The sequence below is a fragment of the Phoxinus phoxinus genome (assembly GCF_949152265.1).
Source record: "Phoxinus phoxinus genome assembly, chromosome: 25".
Classification (NCBI taxonomy): domain Eukaryota; kingdom Metazoa; phylum Chordata; class Actinopteri; order Cypriniformes; family Leuciscidae; genus Phoxinus; species Phoxinus phoxinus.
Window position 1 is genome coordinate 1138899 of NC_136900.1, and position 26567 is coordinate 1165465.

The window sequence follows — 26567 nt, forward strand, 5'->3', positions numbered from 1 at the left end:
TGGTTAATGTACAGTGCCAGATCAGAGGATACAATACCTTCAAAAAGATTGTGGCCAAGACATGAAGGCAACCCTGGCTGACATACAAGTATTTGAGCGTATTAAACACAGAGTCAAATTGAACACATCCACTAGATGTAGACTGTCCTTCACTTCTCTGAACATGACCACCGTATGACTGCACTGTGCGTTTTGTGCCCTGGATAAGAGGATCTGCATGGAATGCTTCTCTACTGATATCACAGTATCTGCAGAAGTGTGAACTCCTGCTGAAGTTCTCCACAAAGCCTTATGTGTCGCCTGCAATGGCACACAAAGTTCCTTTGTAGACCTTTCCATCAGACAGGGTAAGGTCATTGATGAGGGTGCCCATAACCAAGTCTTGGCCAAAATACTTAAAATCGTGTTCTTTACAGAGAAGAACAAGTTGCATTTGATCAGTGCTGGATCTGTTGTGTGGGATTACATCTGCAAGAGTCAGATGCACTGTATCTTGTGTTTTTTCTTTCCAGATCCCACTACAAATGCATCCTGATACCGGATCAAGCTCAGTGATTAGCTCTCTGTCTGGAAGAGAACATTCTCAGCCATATTTTTGCCATCACACACATCCTTAAGAATATCCTTAGCACCATTACTGGAGTGTACTTGCTTATATTGTTCCTGCACTGATTGGCAATGGAATAGAGAATCAATTGTCTGTTTAATAGGAACATACTGGGCAAAACACTCTTTGCCGGCCTCATTCTGACCTAGACAGATCTGAACTGGCTCAACATAGTTGAAGCTGTTCTAGAAAACAGTTTTTCTTTTCTGATCAGTTTTCAGCGGCTGAGTGTTGCAGGTCCTAAAGAGATCCTCAGTTTTCATGACTTCAATCACATTGTTAGTGTCAGGTTCAGATATCCCAAGTGTAATCAACTTCTCTTTTAGTTTGAAAAGCAAATGTGACTGGCTTAGTTAATAATTATTGAAAATCTTCAATAATTGTTTGGATGACAGAGGATGGGAACAAACACTTTGCTTGCAATTTCAAATAAAAAAGGACAAAATTTTGAAGGAACTGTGATTCATCAGCAATTTCTAGGCCTAACCACACATTTGGTATGTCTGTAAGTGTGACACTTAAACGTTGAAAAGTCTGACTGCAATCTGGCAAAATACACTTAAAAGTTAAATCAGGTGTGTTTTTATGAATTCTCACGTGTCTTACGTATGTTACTATTGTGGCACAGTTATGGCAACAGATCTGCCCGATTAGTCTTGATTACGGCTGCTTTTCAGTGACACCGTATCAGTCTTCACGCAGAAATGTTTAACCTTAACCAAGTTGCAATGTTAAGATTGTGAAAGAAAAGCCACAGATGATGCAAAACGGTTTGACAAAGCCTATAGGCCTACTCTAAAACCAGCCTGTTCTCACGTAAATGCGTCTCTATAGCACGCAGTGTGTTTATCGTGCAATTTATACGAGCAAATTAGTTTTTACATGCATATGATATGCAGTTTTCGCGTGCATTTGATACGCACTTCATTGCGTGTAATACACACCACTTCTAAACCTATCGGAACCAACCCATGCGTATCCTATGCACGTAAAAACTCATTTTCGTGTATAAATGACACGATAAACACACTGCGTGCTATAGAGACGCTAAAACAGTTGGGAGAAGTAGGCTGTGTGAGACACACAGCGACAGATAAATAAACAAAATGCATTCACAAAGAGCCCAGAAAGGCAATATTTTCACACCGATTTTCTGTTTATTTGTGTCTCCTATGATGGTTCCTGAAGTCCCTCCAGGAGTTGATGGCAAATTATTTCTGTATTTTTTTAAGAAAATTTACCAAAACAAAAGCATAGCCTCAATTTAAAAGACATTAGAATAGTTTGCCGTCATTAATGAGTAACTACACAGGAGCAATTGAGTGACAAATTATTAATATTCTAGTAACTACTATTAACTAACAACTCTGATTAACACATTATACAGCACTCAGTTGAATGTGGTAGTTCACTATTAGCTAATCAGTAACTATTGTTTTAATACCTCCCAGAGAACTACTATATACAGGTTCATAATTAACATGAATAATGCATAATCTAAGGTAATGGTAACCCATTAGTAATGACTGTTACTACGTCCTCTAAAGGAACCACTAATTCTTTGGATCAGTATCTTATAAAAACATAATAACTATCCTAATATTGACTGAAGTCATTGTAAGCTTTTGAGATTTTTGCAAGATTTTGAATAGTAATTCCTTCCAATGGATTTGGTAACACTTTAGTCATTAGTTACTAGTGTGTGTTTCCATGATCTTCACTTTCATACTGGTCCAAATAATTTGTAGTTCCTTTAGAAAGATGTAGTAACACTTGAGTCATTACTAATGGGTTACCATTACCTTAACAGTAGTTAGAATGTTAATAGTGCATTACTCATTTGTTCCTGTGTAGTTACTCATTAATGAAGGAACAGTGTTATAAAGTGTTAGCTAAACCTGTGCTAATCTTACCTGTATCCTCCTCAATAACAGAACATGTGATTTACAGTACGACATCAACACAAGATATACATTTAACTTAATATTTTTTTTTTTTAGGCCAAGTACATAAAGCACCTAATATAAAGTGTGACTTTCTCTAATAATTTGTTTATGGTCCAGAAAAGTAATGTTATTTTAAGGAGAAAAGTCATGTTTGTGAATATAGGATGTCTGTTCATTCAAGGGTGTTTCTGCAACTACGGGCACTATTGACTCTCCCAAATTAAACAAAAATTAAACCCTATGAATTAAAATTTTAGATGTACACAAAATTGAATGTAGTCGTTAAGACTTTATGGAACATGTTTATCTTTTATGGTTTTCATCTCTTCTTTTTATAAAATGTCCTTACCGCAACTTAACAATAACATTAAATTTAAACATTTTTCTTTTTTAATTTCTATAAAAAATTAATACATTCACATAGTTACTTTTAAGATTTGTCAATTTTTGTGAAAACTAGTACTAAAAAATAATTTAAAATAAGGGAGTTTTATGATTTTCTTTATGCCGTGGAAAATGTTGATGTTAACCTGAGGAGGCTTTCACATGGGCTCGTTTGTTGACTCAAAAGTGTGTGACAGGTTTATTTAGATGGGGGGAAAAAATCATATAAACCAAAAATTAACTTTAAGATGGTGTAAATTCATATGTTTATAAAACTAATTAATTTGAAATAATGTCATATTGTAAAAGAATGAGCTAATTTTAAGTATCTCAACATTGAAACCACAGGTGTGTGGGACAAAAATGGTGTTTGGACCTATAAATGCTTCATAATTTTACATTAAATAATATTTTATTATTCATTATTTTTTATGTCAAGGTGTGTATTGACACTACGTTTGTATTTATGAAGCATCAAATGACAAATTTTAACATAAATCTGAAATGTCACACTATTGGGACATAAGTGGCCGTAGTTAAACACCCTGACTGCGAGTGTCCTGGTTGAGAGCCCGCTGCTCCTCCTCGGCCGTGTCTCATGTCTCCGCCTTTCTGCTGCTCCACTCCAGCATGTTCCTCCTCCCTTCTTCCACCACAGTGGTTCAGGGCTGTCCCGACAACACGAGCACACACACGGACACACGGCACACACGGACGGCTTCACGCGCCTGATCCAGCGAGCTGTTGGCCCGCTGCGGGCCGGTCCGTCGGGGAACGATGTGGGTTTGGTACTTTCTGCTCGGTTCGGGCTCGGGTTCGGGAACGGGTTCGGGATCAGTCGGTGAGTCGCTACGCCAGGCTTCATCCATTGTTTCTCTGATGTCCTCCTGTAGCGCCATTAGTACAGCAGTTGTAGTGTTTGCGCAGTGCTCGGGCATCGCAGCTGTTGCATTCTCCTACAAACGCACTTTATGGGGCGGCTTGAAACTTTTGTAGCATTAAGTAACGGGTTAGTGAAGCCGGCATCAATGTGCACGCGCTGCTCGCTCCCGGGGACTTGTTTTCCTAATTTAAACGGTTCGTTATGTGAACCAGAGAGAGAGTTTGTGCTTTGCTGGGTGTACGCAAGAGTTGATATGCGTATAGTAACGAGCTCGTGCAGCTAAAACATTTATAAGTAAAACAGTTTTAGTGTTTATTTGTTTGAAGCTTGTCAAATAGGCATTATGATCTCTTCAGTGACATTCCTACCGTGTTCATCAACATCACACGGTCATGACGTGTCGGGAATAATGTTCAAACCAGTACTAATGAGATCGAGTGTGTCAGCACATACTTGAGTGTGTGTGCTGAAGGTCACCTGAACACCACTGGTCAGATAAACAATAACATTTTCAAAGCTACTGATTATTTAGACTAATCAAATAGACTACAGGGAGTTGAAGAATATTTTAGATTTTGATGTTTATGTTGCAAACAATAGCTTCTTGTGCCTAAACTATCAAGCAACATGAATTATAATGGTTTTATTGGAGCAGAAGTCTTTTAGCGGTCTGACAGATCCTCAGTTATGTTTGACATATTGTGGCATATCGGCTTTCTCTTTTCTTCTCAAAGTTGCTGTGTTCAGTCGGACAGTCGTATCATGATTTCTGAGACAAGCTTTCCATCCCGATCTCCTGGCACTGCGCATCTGTAGTTCCTGCTCTTTATATGCTAACATTACCCTTTACATGCATGATTTCTCCATTCACAACACATTTACACACATTACATGCGTCTGATATGCAGTATCCAGTTACATTTCATTAATCGATCCGCAGGAAGTGGCAGAACTTTTAAACCCCACTGAGACAACACAAATGAACCTAATGGATTCTAAATCAATATAGTAAGAGGAATTATTATTATTATTTCATATTTATTTCTTTGTCAGGGACTATGCATAAAAATAAAAAATAAAAATCTCACAAGAGAAGAGACGCTTTGTTCCAGATGTACATGTACACAGCACTGTATTTATGCATGTGCTCATTACAATTACAATGAAGGAAATATATTAGGGCTGTCAAAAGATTAATCGTGATTAATCACATCCAAAATAAAAGTTTGTGTTTGCATAATACGGTATATGTGTGTGTACTGTGTATAATTATTATGTATAAATACACACACATTCATGTATAAGAAATATTTGCATTTATATACTGTATATACATTTATATGATTTATATTATATATAAATATTTTATATATAAATATAACCAATTTTTCTTAAATATATACATGATTGTGTGTGTTTATATATATATATATATATATATATATATATATATATATAATTATACACAGTACACACACATATATTATGTAAACACAAACTTTTATTTTGGATGTGATTAATCACGATTAATCGTTTGACAGCCCTAATATATATATATATATATATATATATATATATATATTATAACCTTGTACTTCCATATTTCTGCTCTAAATTATGACTTTATGTCATGTTTTTATGTCAAATTATGACTATGTTTTTGTTGTAAAAATACTAGTAGCTTTACAAATGCACCTCAGGAAACATTATACAATTAAACAAATAAATTCATGATCCCTTCAGGAAAGAAAATGATTAACCTGACAAGAAAATGACGAGTTCTTCACCGGTTATTATTGTCAAGTCATAACCATCAGTTATGGGTTGTTTTAAATGTCATCAATGTAATCATTGTGAATATTTTGTGACAGGGAAAACTTTTCTACATGTAAAAACAAATAGGATCTCTTTGATTTATGGATTGTAAAACCACCCATGTTCTTTATAGATCGGAATGCAAGGTTTTCTTTGTTGGTAGAGCAAAAACAATGATTACTTGATTAATCGTCTCAACACAAATATGCCATTAGGAGGGTAATGAAGAATCCCATCTATGGCTAAACATTTTAAATTAATGGATTACAGTGATCCATCTTTCCTTAAAATGCAAGGTATCAATCAAATATTACCATTAGGAAAGGGAAAAGAGAACAACAACTTAACCTAAGAGAGACTTTTTGGATTTATAAACCTAATAAATATCCAGGATTGAATTAGGACTTATACTTTTTTAGGTGGTGTTGTTTTTTTGTTGTTTTTTTGAGTATGAAAACTAGTTGGTGAATGTTTAATACCATAGGAAATGTTAGTAACATGACAGCTGTTAACTAATCGTGTGACTTACTTAAAGTCCCTGTAAAGGCAATTCTAAAAAAACATTCTAAACACATTATAAATGTTAGAAATGTATTGCTAAAACATATTACAAAGACTGTGAACTGCGAAGTACTGAATTATGGAGTTAGACCGTTAAACAGTTTTTCACCATTGCTATTTTCCGGATTTTTTGGGCGGGGCTAAAACGGGGGCTCGATGACGCACTGGAGCCCCTGAGCTACTGGACACGCCCCTACTTGATGACGCACTGGAGCCCCTGAGCTCCTGGACACGCCCCTACTTGATGACGCACTGGAGCCCCTGAGCTCCTGGACACGCCCCTACTTGATGACGCACTGGAGCCCCTGAGCTCCTGGACACGCCCCTACTTGATGACGCACTGGAGCCCCTGAGCTACTGGACACGCCCCTACTTGATGACGCACTGGAGCCCCTGAGCTCCTGGACACGCCCCTACTTGATGACGCACTGGAGCCCCTGAGCTCCTGGACACGCCCCTACTTGATGACGCACTGGAGCCCCTGAGCTACTGGACACGCCCCTACTTGATGACGCACTGGAGCCCCTGAGCTCCTGGACACGCCCCTACTTGATGACGCACTGGAGCCACTGAGCTCCTGGACACGCCCCTACTTGATGACGCACTGGAGCCCCTGAGCTTCTGGACACGCCCCTACTTGATGACGCACTGGAGTCACTGAGCTTCTGGACACGCCCCTACTTGATGACGCACTGGAGCCCCTGAGGCTGGCCGCTCTCTAACAATATAAATAGAGCACATTCGCATCAGTTTGGCGCTCAATCGCGAGTTACTGTCAGTAACGTTATTATTATTACTACAGCCTACAGTTTGCTAGTTAGCTATGCCTTCGTCACGGAAATGCGTAGGCTACTACCTGGATGCGATCATGTACGAAACAGATCGGTGTCCTTATTTAAATTTCCTAAAAACGATCACATCAAGAAGAGGTGGATTAATTTTGTGAAGAGCCACCTTGATGGAGAGCTGAGGATCACCACCAAAACCCGCCTCTGTAGTGATAATTTTACACGGGATAGTTTTATAAACTTTCGTCGGACACAACTGGGATGCTCTGATAATCCGCTGTTACTGGTGAATGGGGCCGAACCGACTATCTCCCGTCTCGGCCTTCATCCTCCCGTCGCGCCGACACCTGTGCCATCCTCGGCAGTGCGTGCCCACCAATGAGGGTAGGCTGCCTTGTGTGCTTATGTTATAATTATAGTAGGTAGTCCACAGTAAGTACTAAATTCTGCAACCCTCTAACGTGATTTTTTTTGTTTATTTATATGATCAATATGATTCCTTAGCCAAGTAATTTAAACTATTATCTGTTCACAAAGCAGTCCCTTCCGACCACAGAAGAGACCGAGTCTTTCATGCATAAAGTCACTGGAGAAGTTGGATGTCAGTCAGACAGGTTTCAGCGCAGCCCAGCGTTTGAGAGCAGAGACCACTGCTCATTTTTTCAAGATTTTGATAGCTTATTTTATGTACTTGCCGGCTTTTTTGATCATTCAAATTTGGCTGGGTGGCTAATAACTAGGGCTGTCAATCGATTAAAAAATTTAATCGCGATTAATCGCATGATTGTCATGAGTTAACTCGCGATTAATCGCACATTTTTTATTTGTTCTAAAAGTACCTTAAATTAATACTTTCAAGTTTGTAATACTCTAATCATTATGGGCATGGATAAATATGGATGCTTTATGCAAATGTATGTGTATTATTGAAACCATAGTCAACATAGAGCATGAAGACGAGACATGTTTCAAAGGTCATAGATGTTTTTCAAAGAACTTGTTCATGTCTATTAGACACATGAAGAAAGAACAAAGAAATACCAGGTTCCCATTACGTCTCTTTCTTTGCACTGAGCAATTTACAAAACCAAACATCTTTAGATTTTTGCATGACAGGGCAGCTCTTCTGAAAATGCTCAATGTACATTTATTCTTTATTATTATATTAGTTTGTCTCTCTCTGTGCCCATTTTGATGAAGCTAAATTCTCAATAAAACTGTTTTCATTGATATATTTTACTGTTTCTGTTGTCAAACAACGGAATGAATATGAAATACACATTAAATGGGGGCGGAGTGTCAAAAGCTCTTTTAGGTTTTTTAAAACAACTTAAACTTTGTTTCATTTCACAAAAGCTCTATTACCGTGCGTGGTGGCGGACGGTAATGCATCGCGCATCACTCCGCTTGTTTGCCAACTGCCAATAAAAGCTAACGAATATAAAGAATATAAATCTTCTTCTTCGTCGTTGTCATCAAGGGCTGGCGGGCTGTTGTATGTTTTCACCAGCGTCGGAGCTTACTGGCTAACCGGCTGAAGTTAATATGGACAAACGTTTTTTATATGGAAGGAACACTATAACAGTAGGCTAAACCTCACCGGCCGGAGAGAGATTCAGAAGCAGCGTCGGACGAACCGCGGACAAGTGTATGCTGCGTTCGTTCACACCAAACGCGAATAGAGCGTCTGGCGAGAGTGATTTCAAGGTGAAGACGCGTTAACGCGCGTCTGGAGGTCCTGAATGAGGCGATAGGCCCTATGCACAGCTGCACTACTTCCTGAACTTGTGCAGGCTCCTTTGTTTCCTGTCTGCCAGGATTGGCAAAACTGATTAATCCAGGTGTGTCTGATTATTGTTATTGGTCAGACACACCTGGATTAATCAGTTTGGCCAATCCTGGCAGACAGGAAACAAAGGAGCCTGCACAAGTTCAGGAAGTAGTGCAGCTGTGCATAGGGCCTATTAGTCCGGCGCGGTAGATGCGAATTCGCCTCATTCGCTCGTCCAGTTTTCATACTATCATAATTTTCCCAGTATAGATTTTTAGGCATTCTATTATCTCAAACAGCCTGGAAAATAGTGCGTTTAGCTGACGTAAATGGGAAAAAAATCTCTGCACAAAAATCCTGATAATCAAGCCGTCATCTGATGAAATCAAATACACATAAGATAAAGACATCTGTGCTGTGATTTCGGCTATACTTGCATGTAAAATTAGAGAAGCAACATAATATCTGTGTTTAACTGAATTAAAGCACTGCTCCTCTAGAGAGAGAGAGAGAGAGAGAGAGAGAGAGAGAGAGAGAGAGAGGGAGAGGTGCGCGCGTGCTGGGAGAGCACCGGCGATTCTCAGAAACTAAATATGGTTTGGGCGCTTTTTTGAAGAGAAAAAAATCGCTAAAGGTGTCTGCAATGTCGCTAAGTTGGCAACACTGTGTATCTCCATTTCTCCAACTAGGGGTTGGGCCACGGGTCAAACAGAAAGTAAGCGCTGCGTTAATCGCGCGTTAAAAAAATTAGTCCCGTTAATATGATTTTGCGTTAACGCGTAATTAACACGTTAACTTTGACAGCCCTACTAATAACACATTTTTCTGTGATATGACAAACTCAGAACACATACTTAATTTTGACTTTACAGGGACTTTAAAGAATAATATTACTTTCAACTTCTTAACTTCGCAATGTCGTCTGCCATTTTAAATGCGCGAGCCCCCTAAATTAGAATTGATTCTGATTGGCTGTCAGTGTTTTATTGTTAAACGCCTGAAAATAAAAATATTTCCAAAAGTGTAACGTTATCGTTATCGCTGTGGTGTGCACTCTGAAATTCTTTAGTATTGAGAACGATTTTTAGAACTATATCTTTATTGTTATCTTTATCGTTATTATCCTTGGTGTGAACGGGGCTTTACCCTCTCCTGAGGAAGTGCCGAAACGCCTAGGAGAATTATTTTAACTTTTGTATGCATACATGAAACAATAACAATAAAAAGCCGGTTTAATGGAAAAGAGTGCCATGGTGAACCCAATGATGAACCCTAGAGACCCAGTGTTGTGCCTGAACGCGTTCATTAAACGTTCATGAACTCGTTCATATTTTGGGCGAACGTGAACTGAACGTACTGTATTACTGCCTGATGAACGTTACTGTGAACTCGTTCATTCTGGTGTCGGTGAACGGCACGCTCTCTCAGTTTAACTTCGTTCAATAGGGTGCCAGATTTCTATAGAGCCTTCCAGACAACAACCGGCTGAAACACCCTGTAAACGGGCCTTAATATGTAGCGGAAAATCCCAATCTGGCAACACCAGCCGCCAGTGTCGACCGACTCTCCTGTTCGATCTCGTTCATCAAAATGAACAAATCTTTTTTCCGAGTCATTTCGTTCATTTAAGGGGCTTTAAATGTTATACTATTAACTGGCAAATTCCCCGAACACATCCACTTACGCATTCTTGATCACATTCTGAATTATTAAATCATTATAATGCAGTCAAAAATCGAACATAAATAATTACTTTACCTTCCGAGTCTTTCGTTCATTTGTCACGTGACAGACGCAATGAATGCATTCATGAACGACTCATCATCACTAAAATCAGAACAGAAAGCAGCATGTAGGCGTCGCACGATCACTTAAACGAGTTTCATGACGAGGTCGGTGAGGATGGGACACATCTGACGCACAGCTTCAGTGTTAAAACTGATAACATAATTGCTGTGGTTCTATATGGGCTGTGGCAACCATTTTGAAAAAAAATAACTCGCAGCAACATGAAAAAAAATTACTATGAACTTTCCCAACACTGGCTAGACCATAGAGTAGCTTTACTTCACAATCCATTCCAGAAGATCTCTTAACTGTTGCACACTTGCACACAGATACCAGAAGAAAATGAAGAATTGTAGAATTGGCAAAAAACTAAACAAATTAGACGGTCAAATCAAGCACTCCGGAAACTCTTAGTATATACTAGGACAGATGAAACTTGAATTATGCAGTGAACAGGTTTTCTTGGCATCACACTTGCTTCTAGTCATATGATAGAAACACAGCATCTGGCTTCAGAGCAGCACGGTTACGGTACAACCTTTGCAGTTTTGTCATCAGACTTGAGTGTTGAACAAGGCCAACTCTGGCTTTACGTCAGAAACCGTTTACTCACCTGAACGGAGCAGGTGTTTTCTTCCCGTCTCCAGCTCCTCATCACCAGTGCCTGTGCTTTCTGTCCACCAGCCGACACACGACGACGGCCTCTCCTTGCTCAATACATCTCTCCATCATGCGCTGTCTGGTCGGTGACTGATGAGTTTATGCTCTTGAAGCTTCAGCTGCTCTTCTGCTTTCTTCTTTTTCCAGCTGTTTGGAAAAAACTCAGATCCCCTTCTTGTCTTGCAAACTCCAATAGCTTTATCTCTCCTCGGATCATGCATGCATTTAATATAAAAACATGTATTGTGAGTCAATTGAATATTCAGAGTATGCATGTAATAATGACATTGCAAAGTTATCTTATATATATGTTATTTATTTAATATTATAATTTATTGTGAATAATATAATACTTGTTTATATTTTGTTATTTTTATTCTATTTTAGTTGTTTGCATATAAGCTGTACAGCTTTGCTCATCATTATTCATTATTGACATAAAAAAAAAAAAAAAAAAAACCTTCTCTTTAATCCTCCCTTGTTTTGGCCTATGCTACTCTGAGCAATGCCAGAACTTTGTATTTTGAGCACTTCTTGCGTTATTTTGGCCTCTTCACGATGACTCGCTTGCTGTAGTCCTCAGTTGTAAGTCGCTTTAGATAAAAGCGTCTGCTAAATGACTAAATGTAAATGTATTCCTTTTTGCATTTTTAAACATATTAACAAATACAAGATTTCACTTAAATTGCATTTCATATGAAGCTCCAAACTTCTGACCAATGGCCATATGAACCTGTCTAAAACACGAAGCCTCTTCCACTTGTGAATCTGTAGTCCTGAAGCTGCTTGAAACTCTCTCTCTCGACCTCTTGAACTGGAACCATGTCTTTTGCGATGTAATTGGTGACGGCTTTATATCATAAGACACATTTTTGCCCAAGTTTGCTGTGTGTTTTTGTTCTGGATGTACAGCTGTCTCCCAAACTTTTCAAATTTGTCATATTGTGCAATTCGCCGCATTGATCATAAGCTGCTGATACTGAGACTGAGTTAGCATTGCTTCTCGCATCGCTGCATTACTGATAGGACTTGCTGAAGTTATACTCGTGTGACTGACTCAAGAACAAGTTCAGATGATATCTGCACTCAAGGATATCAAGAGAAGATCAAGCTCCACGTCACAGCTGGCCATACTTCACTTCTGATTCATCTCTCAATGTCTTCACGAGGCTAAGCTAAGTTCCTTTTTAATGCTCATTGTTTTAAAGCCATCAGGTTATTGGCAACATGCTTGCTCACGCTTGCGGTGTGAAAGTCTGCATGACCTGGAAGTTGTCACCGACATTACTTCAGTATTGTGACGTATTTCCAAATGAAGAGGATAATTGAAGAGGAAATGTCCATCTCTCATCTCTAGCTCACAGCGGTTGTCTGTTGCAAGGGAATAGTTAAGGATGTTTTTGGCCAAGTGTTCAACTGACACATCAGAGAAGGAACACCAATCCAGAAGGGAAGCCATCTTCATATTTTGATTAAAGATGATTGAAGACAACTGGCACGGATGAAGGTTTACCACAAGACTACAGCCAACAAGCATGCACATCTGCTCCTGTTCAGTATTACCAGCAGCTGTCGTGTTTCATTACCCTCCTCCCTCCCCAGCTCCACCTGTCGTCAGTCAGGATTTGGCATTCTGATTCCCCTTTGAGTCAGACTTATTTCTCGAATTATGTTGTACATTAAAATATTAAGATAATGATATCTGCAATACATTGATGTTGGTTGATACCGCCAATCCAAGTTCAAGATAGACCGAATCAGAGAGAGAGAGAGAATGCCTTGGCTTTTGCCAATTTAAACACTGCATCCTTTTCTGTACCATGTGATCACAACAACCCGAAATACATAAATATATCCCTGAAAATAATATTTGTGAATGACTGTGACGACCCATGTCTTTAGTGGGATTTTCCCCAGCGCTGCTGGATTACTCGCGCTCCCAGATGGTTACATCACGACACCTGCTGCTTACTTGCCTTTAGGCCTTTACAAGAAGCAAGACCGATGGCAGAGGGGGCGGCCTATTTGATTAGTTTATTTTCTGATTCGTTTAGTTTTGCACACATTACATTCCCATGTATTCATTTAGCATTACACAACTGAGACCTGTGTCTGGAATCTTGTTTCTAGAATTCGTTCCACCAGTCATATAATCTTCAATGTAAAGCTTGTAAATATGATTGTCTCTTTCCTTCAGATTGTCAGCTTCTTCCTGGAAATAACTTTACGACAGAGTGCAACATTCCAGGAAACTTTATGTGTGGGGATGGCGAATGTATTCCTGGAGGTTGGCAGTGTGACGGCTTTCCAGACTGCGTCGACAAGAGTGACGAGAAGGGTTGCCGTAAGTCTTACCGTCACCGCACACGGAGCTGGACAGTTATGAGTGTTTATTCCTGCCTTGGCTCACACAATCATTGCCTATGCACCAATTAGCTCAAAGGGAGTTGTATAATTAATTGTGATAAATATTGGCATTAGCTGTAAGAAATAACTGATGTAGCGGAGTTAATATTACAATCAAGTAGTTGTCCACAGAATGTTCAGTGTAATCGTATTTAAAGACATGTTTTTGTTCCTGGCCATGGTAATTAACTTTTCTTATTACACAGCGCTCGGAAATGCTTGATTCTAATTGGTCAGATGCAGTATTCTGAGGTCAGTTATTCCCCAATAATGACTGTCATCAATAGCAATGCTGTATAATGACCAATCATCCGGTGCTTCTTTCATGTCTCCTATCACACCGCAGATGTGCTCTCTCGTTTCATTCAAACGCAGTTGCTGCCATCTTACGCCTGGATTAAACATTAATTTAGAGGATTTAGAGTGAAATGAAACGAGGATTTGGAGAAATAGTAAGCCTATGGTAATATTACTGTAGTGTTTGTCTTGTTGCCAGAATTGTTGTGTTGTACACAATGGGAATTAATTAATACAACATGCTTATTATTGAACTAAAATTAAGAAAGGAATTAATACAAAAAATATTTTTTATTCATGGACACAAACTCTTTATTCTGCATATAGTGCAGGGCTTTAATTTATGTGAAAATATGTGTTAAAAAGATAATGAAAGATATAATATGTGAGTGACGTATTGAAATGTGTTAAGCAAATAATTGTAAATTTCAGTCTGTATTTGTGACAAAAATTAAATAATGCAAATAAATCCATGTATTAGAAAACTTAAGTTTGAATATTAATGCAATATTTATGTAAGAGAGCTTTGCTCCTGATGATCTATTAAAGTGATAATAGATACACTTTTTCATATGTGGTACCAAGTGAAGAAGTTGAACATAATCAGGCAATGCAAGGAACTTCTGTATGTAAAGTGTGCAGGTGCACCATCCTGACATGAGGAACTGGTTTGCCGCTAAATCTTAAGTCAAATGATGCTATTTTAAAAGTTTATTATTTTGATTATTGGGTATAATAGAAAATATTAACATGCTTTAGTGTTCCAAAAACATTATTTTTTCTCACATACTGTACATTATTGCAGATCCTCTATTCCCAGTCTGTGCTCTGATTGGCCAGCTGACCCAGTGTGTTGTGATTGGCCAAACATCTCAATCATGTGTGGAATATTGCGAGCTTCAGCTTCCAAAACTTTTTAAGCATTTTTAACCACATAGTTATTAATGTTGTCGGATTTACTGTATCAGTTCGAGTCTGATTTTGATTCCAGAGCTCCATTTTTCCTGCCGGTGCGACCAAAACTTTGTTAGAGGTCGCGCTAGCGTGACCACAGCGTTGCCTGACATCAAATGGGAAATGAAAGCGGAACGAAATTGCGCTACTTATTTGTGCTTCATGGGCGTTTATCAGTTCGGGCCAAAAATAGGTCGGCGCTCGCGATCACGCGACACCGTTACTGCACAGCGCTGGGAGATCCAGTGAAGAAAGCCATTGAATTTGCCACAGAATTAATAACATTGCTGCGAGTTCTCTGTTATAAACCAGAGATATCAGATCCTACAGTACTGACGTGGAAACCAGGAGAAACAAGAAAGCTTTCAGTCCAAAATCACCAACATTCACCATGGATTTACTGTAGTAACACCAACTGTAACCATGGTATTGTGGCAGAAATCGTCAAGTACTTAACACATCTTTTTCCAGCACTTTAAATCTCTAATATTATCATATTTAAATGTGTTTAATGTGATGACTTGAATCCTTGAAATATTTTCCCCATTTATACAACTGAAAGTTTCAAGATGTAGGAAAACTCACTTATTTCAAATGAAAACAGACATTGAATTACCACTGTAACCAGTAGGTGGCTGCAGATGAGCACTTGTTGGCTTATTAGCTATTTCCACTCCCTAATATATTTTTCACACGGTTTGCTTTTGAATGAATATTTAGACATTATGAATGATGAAAATTAAAGTTAATTTTATCTACATAAAAGTGCACATTGTCATTTCTGTAAGTTAAGTTTATTTATTACCCAAGGCATTTGTCACTAATAGGCTAGTGACAATGCCCTATAATTTTTGCGATACCCCTACCGGAGGTAGAACTAAACCAAATAATGTTTTTCCTCATCTCTAAGGTCTCCCATATATGAAATGGATTCTTGGCTCAAAATATTTTACTGCTAAGATTGTTAAATTAACAGATATTGTTATACACCCCACAACCAAAAAAGGACTAAAATATAGCCTGTCCGTATGGGAGTTAAGGCATAAAAACTAGTGCAGATCAATCACACAAGCTCTGAGAGCTTTGAAACTTGACATATTTGTAGTCAGGAAGTTGCTTTACCTACTAGAAAAGACTGAATGTGAATATCTTGATGTATGGAATAAATAGAGACATATAAACACATACCAAAAATAAGCGGACATACACAAATTGAATATCTATGCAGAATGTTTTCATTTACTTTGTGGTTGCTTTGCCAATGATTAACATATAAACATATATGATGGCTTGTTGGAAAGGTGGGGTTGTGCTGAATCCAGCAATACCAAATATGTAAATATAGCATGATGAATCAGAGTTTTCTGTCACTCAATGTGTGAGGTGTCTAAAATGAAAGATAACGGAACACTATCATAATAGTCTCATTTAAGATACATTTAATAATGATACATTTCATAAGGCACAGTATACTATACAATTCATATGAAACACAGATCAAATTGAATCATGTTTACATTGGAATGGAACACCTTTATTAAAATATGTATATCCACTTGAATTTTGTTTTGGCCAAGTCATTACTGAATAATAGAAAATAATATTTGTTAGCTTTTTTTCTCTGTCCAGGCCAGCAGTAGAGCCTACACTGCTTACTTCACCCCATTGGTGTGATCTCTGATTACATAAGAATAAGATATTAGTGTTAGGCTAATGGTTGGATCCAGCTGTAGCTATCTACTTGATTGTCTTTATTGATATCTTCTATAATGTCTTAATAAACAAATATTATGTCATAAGAAAAGGCTGACCTAGCCTAATACAAGTAGCTAAGTAGCTAGTTGTATAAACTACTTAGCCTAGCTAAGACATTACTTAGCCCTCTGACTAATGGTGCGTTCACACCGGACGCGAAGAGCGCGTCAGGCGCGAGTGATTTCAATGTTAAGTCAATGCAAAGACGCGTTACGCGCGTAAAACGCGTGTAACGCGTCTTTGCATTGACTTAACATTGAAATCACTCGCGCCTGACGCGCTATTCGCGTCCGGTGTGTAGGGACCGTAATGTTGCATGTGTAATTCAACTTGATTTGTGTTTCAATTAAAATTCTGGGTAACACTTTACAATAAGGTTCGTTAGTTAACATTAGTTAACATGAAATAATGAACTGCACTTATACAGTATTTATTAATCTTTGTTCATGTTAATTTCAACATTTACTAATACTTTATTAAAATCTTATTAACATTAGTTCATGCACTGTAAACTAACATGAACAAACAATGAATAGCTCTATTTCTATTAACTAACGTTAACAAAGATTAACAAATACAATAACAAATGTATTGCTCATGGTTAGTTAATGTTAGTTAATGCATTAACTAATGAACCTTATTGTAAAGTGTTACCAAATTCTGAAATGTATATAATTTTTCCTTTTCACTAGTCTCTTGAATTATGGAGAATGTCTTACAGACATTGGGTCCAAAGCTTTGTATAATTTGTGGGAAACATTTTGAAAAGGGCAAGAAAAAAGATCCCTATGTCCAAAACCCCACAGTAGAAGGCCTCCAACGCATACTTACCCTTGCTCAGCAGAGAGATGATGATGTCCATAAAACTCTGGCTCCATATACAGATGACATACTTTCCTCCAAAATCAAAGTTTCATATGTATCATGTAGAGCGAACTACTGCAGTAAGACAAAAATCAGTGAGCAGCAGCAAGTTGCAAATGTTGAGAGTGAGAGCACATCTGCACCAAGAAGGCTGAGTAGGGCTGATACAACATCATTTAAAAACGGAGAGATTGTTTCATTTGTGGGAAGGCCAGCTCTAGACCAGAACCTCTGACAGCCATTTCGACTGGTACAGGCGCAAGTACCAGAGACAAGGTCCTTCAGGGCAGCTTCTGAAAGGCTTGATGAAGAAGTACATCTTCGAATTCTTTCATGCCCAGATCTCTTTGCATATGATGCAAAATACCATAAAATGTGCCTTGCACACTACATCTCTGAACGAAATATAGCAGCTGCCAGACGAAGAAAAGAATCAGAAAAGCAGACCAATGTCTATGACAAAGCATTTATTAAGCTCACTGAAGACATTGATAAAACCGTATTGTCCAAATATATGAAAGTGAGGACTCTCAACTCTTTGACTGATAGCTATGACAACATACTAAAGACCATTGCTGAGGAAGAAGGTGTGTCCATAGTTGAACACAAGAAATATAGATCCTGGAAACTAAAGGAAAAGCTGATACAGCATTACAAAGACATGCTTGTATTTGTTCCACGTCCAGGACAGTCAGATCTGATCTGCTCAGATAGTATGACCATAGGTTGTGCACTGAGGGAAGCTGCTAAACTCACAGAAATAACAGTAGACTGTGAGACAACATTTCCACAGACAAGTCAGAGTCTTTCCGAAATCCAAATATTACACAGGGCTGCAGACATATTGAGGAAAAGCATGGAGCAGGTAGAGCATGACAGTCAATCATAGCAGTGACCATCTATCACGTCTCCAATGCAGCAAGTATGTACCCAACACCCTGCATGACTTTGTCAACTGGTGTGTTGATTCACCTGCCCACAGAGATTACCAAACATGTGATGATGACCCAGCTTCAAAGGGCAATCTGTGTGTTATCGCAATCTGTCATGATCTCATTGGACAGAGCTGTCACATCCATACGCCAATCACACTGGGACTTGCCATTTTTATACATCATGAGTTTGGTAGTAAGACACTCATCAATGAGCTCAGTGCAATGGGGCACTGTGTTTCCTATACAGAGGTTAGGCACTTCCTCACATCTGTGGCAGCAGACCAAATATCAAGGACAGAGAGTGGTGTCTACATCCCAACTGGCCTCACTGGAGTCGCTGAACATGGAATTGTTGATGCAGCCATCGACAACTTTGACCAAAATGAAGACACCCTGGATGGGAAGCATACAACTCATACAACTCATGCTATGGCATCTGTTGTGTTCCGAAGAGGCCAAGTCTCCACAGTAGATAAATGCCTAGCACGGGTTCCACAGAGGAAAACGTTTGATATGAATGGAGATAAACTTTGCAGGTACACGAGGCTGGTGTTACATGCAATACACCTTGAACAGTCACATTCTCGTCTAATTGTCAAATGTGATGATACAGATGTACTAGTTTTGCTTCTATGTACTATTCAAGCAAAGGGATGTTTGGATCCTCAGCAGTGTTTATGCACTCTGGACATGGCCTCAAGGAAAGATTCGTCCCTATATGTTTGATCGCTCAGAAGCTTGGAGCAGTGATTTGTGAGTGTTTACCTGCATGCCACGCCCTCACGGGTTGTGACACCACAAGCAGTTTGTACAGAATTGGGAAGGCCACTGCCCTCACAAGACTGAAGACCCATCTTTGTGAGTTACAGGAAATGACCAAATGTGGACTCTCTGGTAGCCTGGAAGAGGCTTTGCCTGTGGCAAGAAGGTATGCCCTCCCCCTGTATGGCCAAAAGAAAAAGGTGGATGGGCATCCTTGCACCAACCTGGGTGAGCTGAGATACACACTGGCATCTACCACAGATTTGTCAGCAGCAAATCTACCACCAACAGAAGATGCCTTCCAGCAACATGTGCTGAGAGCCTTGTACCAAACAGCAGTGTGGCGTCACAGCCACCTGGCCAAACTTCTTCTCTGGAACCCAGTTGGTAGAGGGTGGAGGCTCAGAGAAGATGGGTGCATTGAACCTGTGATGTTCCAGAAGGCACCAGCACCTAAAGAAGTTAGAGACATCACCCACCTCTACTGTAAAGACGGAAACTGCAACAATGCCACCGAATGCCAGTGTCTTTCAGTGGGTTTAACCTGCACAGAGTTTTGCTCTTGCCCTTTCCCAAACTGTCCAAATATGACCCACTTTGTCACTGATGACAATGTGGATGAGTGACAGTGGTGTGTTGCAGATATGGGGGGCTGATCTCAGAATGGCTACCAAAAGCAGTTCATGTTCCAAATGGTTGCTGCTAGAAAATAAACAGCACGAGAAGAGAGGACTCATCCCCCCTCTGAGTGTTTGTTTTGTTAGATTGCCATTTGTTTGATTTAAGACAGTAATTTAATTTGTATTGTGTGAAGTTAAGTTATAGTTTTATTAAAAGGCTCATTAATAAGGTGAAACTCCAATCCTGACTCCTGGTCTCCTGTTTGTGCTATGGTAAGGTGTTATCTTTCGATTTCAATCTTTGTATCCATATAGTTCAAGGTGCCATGTGAAATGTTTCATTATTAAATGTATCTTATATTTTCATTTCTCAACATTCTTCTCACCAATGATAATGGGCTTTGGACTAAATTATGTCAGTGTTATATTTTCTTTCATTTTAGACACCTCACACATTGAGTGACAGAAAACTCTGATTTATCATGCTATATTTACATATTTGGTATTGCTGGATTCAGCACAACCCCACCTTTCCAACAAGCCATCATATATGTTTATATGTTAATCATTGGCAAAGCAACCACAAAGTAAATGAAAACATTCTGCATAGATATTCAATTTGTGTATGTCCGCTTATTTTTGGTATGCGTTTATATGTCTCTATTTATTCCATACATCAAGATATTCACATTCAGTCTTTTCTAGTAGGTAAAGCAACTTCCTGACTACAAATATGTCAAGTTTCAAAGCTCTCAGAGCTTGTGTGATTGATCTGCACTAGTTATTATGCCTTAACTCCCATACGGACAGGCTATATTTTAGTCCTTTTTTGGTTGTGGGGTGTATAACAATATCTGTTAATTTAACAATCTTAGCAGAAAAATATTTTGAGCCAAGAATCCATTCCATATATGGGAGACCTTAGAGATGAGGAAAAACATTATTTGGTTTAGTTCTACCTCCGGTAGGGGTATCTCAAAAACTAAAGCACTTTTTGACCATTTGTCACTAGCCTATAATACAATAAACATGGGGGCAAATGTGAATAACTGCGTTGTAGGTTGATTTAAGGTGAGCTAAAATTTCTGCTTGTGCTCCTAAAATTTTCAATAAGGCTCTACAGTGCTCCTAGTAAAACAATATATTCTGGAGCCCTGGATTCTGAAAATGCGGATGATTGAGCCGATCAATTAGAACCAACTTTGCGAGCACGACTTGAGTAGAAACAAGATAATTAGCATACAGTTTGGATTGGCGGTATGGTTCCGTTCTGGGCGAGAACTCCCTGCGCATCCATGCAGACTAGCAGTGATAAGAGCAGCAATAACCCCCCTTGGGGTGAACAGAACAGAGCCAACATGAATGTATGCAGATAATTAATTCAAGATTTTTAAGTACAACATAATTCGAGAATTTATTCTGGTTCGAGGGGAATCAGAATGCCAAATCCTGACTGACGAGAGGTGGAGCTGGGGAGGGAGGAGGGTAATGCGCTCCTGAGAAACACGATCGCTGCTGATAATACTGAAGGAGATTATATATATCTATACGGTGATAGGCGTCGTATACATGGATCAGCTGAGAGAGTCACTGATGCGACCTTGACTAACGTGACCTCCAGAACTGACGCTACGCTTGATTTATCTCATTTATCTCTAGAAAATATTGAGCCAAATTTAATTGTCAATGGCAAGGGTCTAGAGGAGGTAAGGTGTGTGTGTGTGTGTGTGTGTGTGTGTGTGTGTGTGTGTGTGTGTGTGTGTGTGTGTGTGTGTGTGTGTTTGTGTGTGTGTGAGTGTGTGCGCGCGTGTTTTGTTCCTGCTGTTCCTTTTCTGCACATCGCCCATATTAACGACTTCAGCTCCTCGATCAGTTCAAGAAGGGGATTCGTCCTTCCCCAGGGCCAGTTTTATGGCTGCAACAGTGGAGAAAGGTTTGCTACATTTCAATTGGATTTGTGAGCGCTAAAACAAACTAATGTGCAACGCCATCAGATAAAGACTCTAGGACAACAGCCAGACACTTCTTAGAAGATGAGGAGACTACCCCAGTCCCAAGCCCAGGAAGGACAGGACTTCTCATTGGTCCATGTGCAGTTTCTGCTCTTCATCCATCTTGAAACATATTCCTAAGGTTTAAATATAACAATTCTCTGGCCCAGAGGCAGAAGACATACAGACACATGTCCAACAAGGTTAAACTCAGGAGATCAAGCCTTCACTTCAAGGTTCCTTCGTCTGCGTGTTCCAGATTGTTAAGGACCTTCTGCACCTACTTCAGCACATCATCTGCGTGTTTAAGATTTCAGGACCATTTTAGCATCCCTCAGAGCTTTGTGTTCAAGGCTGTTGAGTCGGATTCCGGCTCCTTCATCCACTGCGTTGTCACCCGGCAGAACCAGTGGAAGACGTCACCGCCATCGGACCACTCACCCGACCACGTGGAACATAATCACCAGTTTGCCAAACCTCTTTCCAGAGACCTTGGTGTGGTTGTATATTATCAGTAAATTATTTTCTTTATTTATTTATGTTAGATGTTATAAAGCTGATAACAGTTCATTAAAATACAAAATCTTTAATTTATTTATTTGCATAATAAGGTTGTTCACCTTATTAGTTTCAGAGAAGCAACAGTTTATCTATCCATAAGATAACATACTCTTGTTTATCTTTTTCTTAATATAATTCATTTATTACACGTGCGTCTCCTTTGATAGTACAGGAAGAGGCTCTACAAGTTATCCAATATCTCACAAATCCTTCAGATTATTCAAGCTGACACAAATTCACTCCATTTTACATTATTTTATTTATTCAACAGTCCTCTTCTTTACTGTTAATGTGAAATTAAAGGGAGGAATGTGTCATCGGACACTCGCATTCAATCTGAGCGACGTATGACCGAGAATCACTACAGCTGGAAGGAATATCTTGGACACCTCAAGAAGATGTTAAATATGATAAAGACTGCTGACCTCACAATACGAATCCTGAAGACCTTGGATCAGCTTGTTCAGTGCTAGCTTTCACTTCATGATGTGTGAATGAATGAACGAGGCATTTATATAGTGCTGTCATATGTACTACTGTACACCCGAAGCGCTTTACAGTCATGTCGGGGTCTCTCCTCAACACCACCAGTGTGAGCATCCACTGGGATGATGCGACGGCAGACACGGTACAACGGCGCCAGTGCGCTCGCTCACACACACACACACACACACACACACACACACACACACACACACACACACACACACACACACACACACACACACAAACACGTGGATGGGGATTATTAGGAGGCCAATGGAGGGAATGTGGCCAGGACACCCCTGTAAACCCATGAAGCCTAGAATGACCCCAACATTCAATATGTCTTATATTTCTATATGATACAGTTAAGCAGTATCAAATGAGCAAGAGTGCTGTTTATCCCTAACATCAGCACAATTGTAAATGTGATATTGATTTTATACAGCAGTTCAATACTGTGCGAGCTCTTAGATGCATAAAAAGGACTCAAACTTTAAATTGATTGCAGCGTTGCAGTAAAGTGAAGTTGATTGCATATTTTCGAATGTATATGTTGAATTAAGTTTTGAAAATGGTGCCGCAGAGTGTGATGTCATATGAAGAACTTGCAGCTTCATTTAATTAATTCCCTAATGAATCAGCTGTGTGAATGAATCTGTAGAATAAATGACATAACTCATAAATCATTTAAAATATTTAAGTTAAAATAATTTAATATTTCAATATTTAAAAAATGTATATAACATAATTTCATAGCGTCATGTACAGTATGTAATTGTAATTGCAGTGTAAATCAGCTTCTTTTCCACTTCTGCAGTGTGAAAACTAATTTTCTTGATACTGATTTCATTTGGTTAGTTAAAGCTCTTATTATTCTACCTGAATTTATTGATTAAATGTAATAATTTGACATAAAAGGTGATGCATACATCCAATAATATTAGAAAAATATGCCCTTGTAAAGGTAAAAATGCCCCTGTAAATCAACTTAAGGTGGCAAATATCACCCCTTAATAAAAAAGTTCATTTCTGTTCCTGCTGATGTACACGACAGGCCTAAGCCAGCCAAGATACCAGCACAAAATCACACTCAGAGAAATATGAATTATCGCTATTTACAAAATCCCAGAAAATATAGAGATCAGTGGTTACGTTAGACTTTCGCATTGTCCGTCATTTTAATGAACAGGGTCGTAAAAAATGTCATAATTTATTATTACCCGTAATTTTAATAGCTTTTGTTTTCGTTCAAATTTAAATGTTAAATTATTGACTTAGAAGATGAGCATATATAGATTATGCATTTATTAACTTATGAAGAGAACAGATGAACAGAGGCTGTGCGTCACTTGTTCAACACACGAAGCAGATTAATATTTGCTTTTGCTCCCGTCACAGTGACAGAGGCCACTAAATCACCTTTGACCTTTGAGCCTGAACAGGGAAATATGTGGCAGTGTGCGCGCCATTTTGTGGAACTTTGTGTGTGTCTCCTCTCCCGAAGATGCATGAGCATTTTTAAACAAAAAGAGTAAAAACCAAAAACTAGGTTTAAGCGTTATTTTTTTTACGAACGTTGTTAAAATTACTTTTACATCAAGAAAAAAAATATTTAAAGCACAAAAAATAGAAACACTAGAAAACAAGAAGAAGCGCATCAAGAATAACCGCTTCGTCCATTTGGGGAGGCGCGCGCCGTCGTCCGTCGGATGTATAAACAAGGCTTCAGATCTATTCCACTTTACTAGTTACAGCATGAAATAAACGTGAATGAACATCAGAAGGTATGTTGAACAATATAGTAAGACTGAAATCTGTATCATGTAATTACTCAATCAGTGTTTCAAGCACGGAAAGACATCAATAAAACAGCTTGTGATCGAACTCGGTTTCAGACCAGGCAATCGAGCCAAGTGTAAAGCAGATTAAAAGAGCCTTCCAGGACTGAGTGAGGAACTTGATCTGCTCTGGTCGTGGCTCCTATAGAAGTGCATGGAAAAATGGTTACCTACATGGACATGGTTTCATTTCTTGTAACAAATCTAAAGCTACAATATAACATGCATTTTTCATATTGACATTTATTCTACACATAATGATGCTAGCTTCATTTGCAAACAGTGTATTGTAATAAATTCAACATATACTTACGCAAAGTATAGAACACAAAATTGCGGATTAAAGACTTGCATTGCATTGTGGTATTGTCGTGAACGCGCGTCAAAGACTGACACGGAAAATAAGACATTTTTGAATAAAGAATACAATTTTTGTTTTCTTTGCACACAAAAAGCATTCTCGTAGCTTCATAACATTAAGGTAGAGATAGTCTTGTATCTATTGTTACTGTCTGTTGGACTTGTCAAGCTTATTTATTTCGTGTATTAGAAGAGATCTTAGTACAATGGTGTCACCCACATGACTGCTCAGCCAAATACAGTGACCCACATTTCCCATATCTCTCTCTCGCCTCCTCACAGTGAAGATAAAGTCCAAGTGTGCGCCCACATTCTTTGCGTGTGCAAACGGGGTCCACTGCATTATTGGCCGCTTCCAGTGTAATGGCTTCCGGGACTGTCCTGACGGCAGCGACGAGGAGAACTGCAGTGAGTATGCAGAGCTCAGCCGAGCACAGACACAACCATGGTTTGAAGGAAAGGAACGAAACCACTGTAAATTATTCGTTTAGGCCTATTACTTCATTAAAGAGATGTAATATATATTTTTAATGATGTATTATTGTGGAATATTAGATTTGATGTGGGTTGCACTGGGTTTTATAGGTTAATCTTCAGTTAATACTGACTTTATTAGTTGGTTTACGTCACCTTCTGCTTATTAAACAACTGTTTGGCAATACATTTGCTTAAGAAATAAATTCAAATGAGGTATTAAAAGTCAAATTAAATATAAAAATTATTTATTTATTTGATTTATTATACTAGAAGAAAGAGAGCATGTATAAATCTATGATATGATCAGTAAACCTCTCCCTCAGCTGCGAACCCTCTGGTGTGTTCATCCGCGCGCTTCCACTGTCGTAACGGCCGGTGTGTGGATCGCAGTTTTCTCTGCAACGGACAGGATAACTGTCACGATAACAGCGATGAAGAGAACTGCCTTACAACAGCAGGTACACACACACACACACACACATTTGCACACTGAAGCCAGGTTTGGAATGACCTTTAGGCCGTGTGTCCACCGAAGCGTTTTTAGCCAGCTATGTGCGCTTGAGAGTGTTTTGGCAGCGCAGGGTTTTTTTTTCAGTTGAGACGCTTCGTTGCTATGATACAGAATATCCCTTGGTCGGTGTGGTATTAGTCCCGCCCCTCCTCCACTGTGATTGGACAGTTGGGTAAAAAGTGACAGTGATGAGCGCTGCGTTTTACCCAAAGTTGAACATTCTTCAACTCTCGGCGACCTGTAAAAAACGCCGAACGCTCAGCGCCTCGTTACGCTCATGGCGCTTTAAAAACGCGGCTTTCCCATTGAAAACAATTGAAAAAACACGCCAGCCGCGTGAAAAAACGCTTTGGTGGACACACGGCCTTAAGATGACGTTTGAAATTAGCTTTGTAGCTAAAAAAGTACCCGGATACTTTCTCTATTTAATGAGTTTGTCTGTGTCCATAATTCCAGTGAAAAATCGTATTAAGCTGTAACTGTAACCACAGGTCATAGGCTCAGTTTCCATGGAAATACTTTCAATGCAATAAAAGTGATGCAAGCG

At 39.0% G+C, this 26567-nt stretch overlaps 1 protein-coding gene across 1 annotated transcript in view; it reads left to right on the plus strand.

The window, feature by feature from the left end:
• Nucleotides 1-3573: 3573 nt before the first annotated feature.
• The window catches only part of ldlrad3 (low density lipoprotein receptor class A domain containing 3), a 35431-nt gene continuing 12437 nt past the window's right edge, over nucleotides 3574-26567 (plus strand). The window contains exons 1-4 of the mRNA XM_079604297.1: nucleotides 3574-3778; nucleotides 13401-13547; nucleotides 25315-25440; nucleotides 25833-25967. Of these exons, the coding sequence (XP_079460423.1) occupies nucleotides 3715-3778; nucleotides 13401-13547; nucleotides 25315-25440; nucleotides 25833-25967 (472 nt within the window). The 5' untranslated portion in view covers nucleotides 3574-3714. The remainder of the gene's footprint in view (nucleotides 3779-13400; nucleotides 13548-25314; nucleotides 25441-25832; nucleotides 25968-26567) is intronic.